This window comes from Trichosurus vulpecula, chromosome 6, assembly GCF_011100635.1.
Source record: "Trichosurus vulpecula isolate mTriVul1 chromosome 6, mTriVul1.pri, whole genome shotgun sequence".
In the NCBI taxonomy this organism is placed as follows: domain Eukaryota; kingdom Metazoa; phylum Chordata; class Mammalia; order Diprotodontia; family Phalangeridae; genus Trichosurus; species Trichosurus vulpecula.
Genome location: NC_050578.1, coordinates 273342263 through 273348262, shown reverse-complemented (window position 1 = coordinate 273348262; position 6000 = coordinate 273342263). Strand labels below are relative to the sequence as shown.

Genomic DNA, 6000 nt, shown 5'->3' with positions numbered 1-6000 from the left:
GATTTTCTCCCAATTTTCTATTTCCCTCCTAATCTTTGTTGCATTGGTTTTTTTATACAAAAACTTTTCAATTAAACATAATCAAAATTATCCATTTTGTATTTTGTAATGCTCTTTATCTCTTGTTGTGTCATGAATTCTTCCCTTTCCCATAAGTCTGATAGGTAACTATTCCTTGCTCTCCCAAATTGTTTATAGTATCAGGATTTCTCTTTTCTTGATCCCAGATCGTTCTGTTACAAGAGTCTCATTTGCCCTATACATGGAGATATGAAACCCTGAGGTTTTACATAGTGAACTCCACCTGATTTTATGCCAACTGTCAACTTTTAATGATCTCTCTTCAAGTTGATTTTTAATAATTCAATTGATTTAATTCAGCAAACATTTGTTAAATCTCTACTGGACCAGGCACTATTCTGTGTGATGAGGAAACAGAGAAAAAAAAAAGAAACAAAAAACCCAATCCTTACCTTCGGGAGTTTACATTCTATAGGGCAATTGGCAGATATAGTACATATGGAGGAATAAATATATCAGGCAATTTGAGAAAGGAAAGGTCACTGATAACCAGGAGAATGAGAAATGTGTTTCCATTGGAGTTGGTCCCTAAGGATTGTTAGAGGGAAAGGTAAGTTGGCGGAACAGCTCAGGCATAGGAGCACAGCTTGGACAAAGGCATGTGTGGGAGATTGAAAGACGAGTTTAGCTAGAAGAGAGGTGTGATAAGGGAATCATGAGAACTAAGTTTGTTTGGAGCCAGTTTGTGGAGGGTTTGAAATGCCTGGCAGAAGAGTTTGTCTTTGAGCCCAGAGGCAGAAGGAAACACTGGAGAGTTTTGAAGAGGCTAAGTAGGAAACATCAGAAATCACCTTTGAGTCCCCTTTCCAGCCTGGTGGTCCTGAAACAGGGGCAGCTACATTCCCTTGGAAATTCATGTTCTACTCAAGTCTTTTGGGGCAGGTCCTCTCAAAGGGCAGGTCTTCAAGCCACTGACTTTGGAGTGAGGGCAGCATCAAGTAAATGGGCACAGGTTCTCTGTGGAGTGTTCTCTGAGACTTAATTTTAATTACATTTTGTATTTATTTACCTGGGTTTGTGTTGTCTCCCCATACAGAATGTGAGCTCCCGGAGAGCAAAGCTTGCTGGCTTTTTGCCTTTTTATCTCCAGGGCCTAGCACTTCGGAAGTTTTTATTTTTTAACAATATTTTATTTTTTCCAATTACATGTAAAGACAAATTTTAACATTTATTTCAAAATTTCGAGTTCCAAACTTTCTCCTTCCCTTCCTCAGCTCCCTTATCCCTAAGACAGTAAGCATCGATTGATATAGGTTTTATATATATATATATACAATCATGTAAAGCATATTTCTGTATTAGTCATGTTGTGAAAGAAGAAACAGGCCAAAAGAAAAAAAAACCCATGAAAAAAATAAAGTCAAAATAGTCTGCTTCAATCTGCATTCAGACTCCATCATTTCTTTCTCTGGAGGTGCGTAGCATTTTTCCTCATGAGACCTTGTATTAGCAATTTTGATTTGAAGATCTTTCCCACCCATTAATAGGCCATGTGGCCTACTTACATCACAGGAAGCCTAAGACATATATGGTGAGAGGAGCTTCCTGACAGGAGAGGGAAGTTATGCCACAGAAAATGGTGAGAGAAAGAGACAATATGGCTGCTGGTGGCTGCTAGTGGCTGCCCTCGTGATTGTTAGAACTGAACAGGCTGACTTAGCTGTACTGTGAGTTTGTTTTGAGAAGACCCCGGCAGGGGGTCAGAGAGGTTTTGGGATGTTGAGTCTCCATGTTGTGATATTCTGTATTGAATGTTTTGGGTTCCTTGCTGTTATGATGTAGTGGACTGACTGGCTGTGGGAGCAGAGCATTTGATGATGTGATATGGTTCTCTTGGCTCTGAGTAAATGGTTTACTTCTTTTACCTTCTTTTACCTACTTGGTGATACAGAACGACATAGGCATTTTGACAATTATCATCTACGTTGTTATTATTGCCTTACTGTATCAGACCTTTGGATTGTCTTGGATCATTGTATTGCTGGGAAGAGCTAAGTCATTCATAGTTGATCATTGTACCATGTTGCTGTGACTTTGTACAATGTTCTGCTCACTTCACTTTGCATCAGTTCATGTAAGTCTTTCCAGGTTTTTTGAAAACATCCCATTTCCTATAGCACAATAGTGTTCCATGACAATCATATAGCACAACTCAATTTCCTATTTTTTGCCACCACAAAAAGAGCTGCTATAAATATTTTTGTACAAATAGGTCCTTTTCCCTTTATTAAAAATCTCTTTGGGAACAGACCTAATAGTGGTATTGCTGGATCAAAGGGTATACACAGTTTGATTGACCTTTGGGCATAGTTCCAAATTTCTCTCCAGAATGAATGGATCATTTCACAACTCCATTAACAGTGCATTAGTATCCCACTTTTCCCACATTCCCCCCAACATTTATCATTTTTCTTTTCTGTCATAAAAGTCATTCTGTTAGATTTGAGGTGGTACAGATATGTATAGTATATGGTTAATTAACTCTTGTTGATTGATTGACACTACTGAAACCTCCTGGAAGCCTGGAGTCCAAGCAGAACAACTGTTGGTCTAAATTCTGGAAGCATCGCCTCCCCACCAGGAGAAGAGAAAACCCCAGGTTAGACTAGAGTTGTTTTCTTAGACTCCTGGAGTAATCCTAAAACTGGGTTATTTTCACTGCAGGGTCACCCTCATCTTTCGGTCTTGCTTCTTCTCTTGAATGTCTTCCCATGAATGAATGGAAAGAAAAGAAACAAATGTGAGTGCATGTAACGGAAGGAAGAGAAAGGAAGGGAACAAGCATTTATGAAGCACCCACTATGTGCTTTTTACAAATATTTCATCATTTGATTGAGGGGGAAGAAACTCATTTGAGATGTAGAGCCAAGAGGCCCTCGAGGGCTCCCAATGGCTATTGATAGGAGATGTGCTTGTATTTGGGTGCCACCTGGTGGTAATGCCTTCTTCCTTCCTTCCTTCCTTCCTTCCTTCCTTCCTTCCTTTCTTTCTTTCTTTCTTTCTTTCTTTCTTTCTTTCTTTCTTTCTTTCTTTCTTTCTTTCTTTCTTTCTTCCTTCCTTCCTTCCTTCCTTCCTTCTTTCCTTCCTCCTTCCCTCCCTCTCTCTCCCCTTTCCTTCCTTCCTTCCTTCCTTCCTTCCTTCCTTCCTTCCTTCCTCTTCTTCCTCCTCTTTTTCCTCCTTCTGTTTTCATTTCACAATTCAATCCAATCCAACAAGCATTTATTAGGCATCCGTTATGTGCTGTTCACTGGGGATACAAATGGATGGGGTACGGTGGGAAAAGATTTGCCTGCTACTCTTTTTACTTATCTAACTGTGGCCAACTCACTTTATTTCCTCATCTGTAAAATGAAGGGATTAGACTCTCCAAGGTCTCATCCAGTTCTAAAGCTCTGATTATATGAAACATTGTGAACCCTTGAGAAACTTGAATCCCACTGGACAAATACTTCCTTCTGTGGCCCAATGGAGAAATGAGCTGGGTTTGAAGTCCAAGACCTGAGGTCAGATCTCAGCTTTGGCAAGGTCTTGCCCCACTTTGGGCCTGCTTCCTCAACTATAAAATGAGGGGATTAGACTTGATGACCTCTAAGGTAGGATGCCAGAGCTATTAGGGACCACAGATGCCCAGCCTCTGCATGGTCCTCATGCCCAAGGTCCTGTGATTATTAAAAGGTCAATTGGAACTTGGATCCAGGGCTTTGTAGTCTTCCCATAGCACCACAGAACCTCTGACCACTCTTTCTCTCCTTCACTGGCTTCCCATCCCCTTCCTGATACCTTAAAATCAGGAAACATTAAAGGACCATCTCCCTTTTCCTCCCTCCAGTCTCCCTTGGCTTCTCAGACCCTGTTTTCTTCTTATTGTCCTCCTACATCTCTGACCCATTTCTCTGTGTCTGTTACCGGCTTCTCAGACTTCTTCTATCCCTCAGTGTGAATGGAAAGAATGTTAGATTTGTTAGGCTCCTATTGTGTGAAGGCATTATTGTAATGTAGTGGGTACTGGGGATCCAAGTAGAAAGTCAGGTGCAGTCCCTGCCCTCAAGGAGCTTACCATCTATACAAATGATACACATTGCTTTCATCCCCTTCTCTTAGAAGGATAAACAGACTTCTTAGGACTGCCCTTCAAGAAAACTGTGAAGACTGATGCCTCTCTTTCCCTCCTTACAACTCCTGCCAATGTCATAAGACACCTCTCTCTGTCCATCTATACCCTACCACCCTTTCAAGCTCTTTAAAGGTTCTGAAAACAATACGACCATTGCTCCTAGAAAGGCCTTGTCAATCAATTCCTTTGTGGTTCCACTCACCCTCCCTGTGACTTTCCAGACCAAAACATCATTCCTGGCCTGTCATTCTCTCATGTTTGTTTTCTTTCCCTGGTAGAATGTAAGCTCCTTCAAGGCAGGGACTTTTTGTTTATATATTTGCTTCCCAAGTGCTTAACACAAAACTTTTTGTTTATTAATTTATTTTAAAGTTAAATACTAAAACTTAAATACAAAATAAGAAAAGAAAAAAAAACAACATTGCCACATGCACAGCAGAATGTAAGAGAGGATTGAAAATATACAGGAATAAATTTCCATTTCAAGTAAGCCTATATAATAAATACTGTACGTTCTGTTGAGAGCTGTCCACCTTTTCTTTGCTTCCTTGTAAGTTTCCTTTTGTTCTCTGCTGTGGACTTTTTATCCTTTCCCTCAACTTCCTTCCCCCCTCCAAGAATTAAGCATGGATATACACACAGATATAGACCTATATACAGATACACACGTGTACTTAGATATCTATAATTATACTCATATAGGTACATATGTATATATATATATATATATATATATATATATATATATATATTCACATCCATCTATATGAGGCTGTGCTATGCTTATTTGTCCTCTGTTTTTCTGAGGGTAGATAACCTCCTCCTTGATAGGTCCATATTTTTCCATAATTTTCTAATTTTCTATATTTTTCTAAGTCCACCAATTCATCATTTTCTATATCACAGTAATATTCTGACCTTATACTGTCTAGTTATTTTAAATCATCTAAAACAATATTGAAACATATGGCTGACATATAGTGCAGTTTCCCTATTTTTCTCTTTTGATTAAATCTACTTTAGCTGTAACTTTGTGTGAGATCATGAATATTACCCCTGGTTTTTTCCCTAACAAATTCTATTCCTGAGCTTCATTTTATGTTTGCGTGTTATCTCTTATTTCCTGTCCCTCCTGATTCCTCTACTTTACTTCTACCTGTTACTTTGCCCTCCTATTGCTTACCCTACCCACCTACCCCCACCAAGGATCCCTCCCTTATCCTCCCGCACCCTTTCCCTTTCCCCTCCTGTTTCTCTCTGAATCTAGAACACTTTCATAGCCTTCCGAATACATATGTTATTCCTTCTTTATTCCATTCCCATTAATCTAGACACCCCCCATCCTATTCCCTCACCCTCTTATTTCTTTGTAAATTTAGAATACTTTTATAGCACAAAGCTTTATTAAGTGTACAGTAGATGATAAATAAATCCCTGCTTGCATACATTCATTCATCTAGTTCAATTTCCTCTTTCTACAGATGAGGCAAATGAGACTGAGACACATTAAGTGACCTTCCCAAGATTCCACAGGCAGTACTCACCCACATTCTATATCTTGGATGGTGTCAGGCATTGGCCTGTTCCGGGTTTCAGGTAGGAATAAGAAGACCACAAGGCTGGCAGTGATGCCTATGACTGCAAAGATGATTTTTGGCATGGCTGGAATGTAGTACTTGAGCATATTGACCAATGGGGCTAGCATGGCCCCGATCCGATCTACCACGGCAATGTATGAATAGCACATGCCCCTGTCAGGACAAAGAAGATCTGATTGATTGTCCTAGATTCAATACTTGTTAAAT

The 6000-nt window shown here is 39.7% G+C and overlaps 1 protein-coding gene across 1 annotated transcript in view; it reads right to left on the bottom strand.

Annotated features, from left to right (window-relative positions):
- Positions 1–2719: 2719 nt before the first annotated feature.
- The window catches only part of LOC118854044 (solute carrier family 22 member 11-like), a 52783-nt gene continuing 49502 nt past the window's right edge, over positions 2720–6000 (bottom strand). The window contains exons 9-10 of the mRNA XM_036764350.1: positions 5740–5946; positions 2720–2786 (exon numbers count right to left, since the gene is read on the bottom strand). Coding sequence (XP_036620245.1) covers positions 2720–2786; positions 5740–5946 — 274 coding nt within the window. The remainder of the gene's footprint in view (positions 2787–5739; positions 5947–6000) is intronic.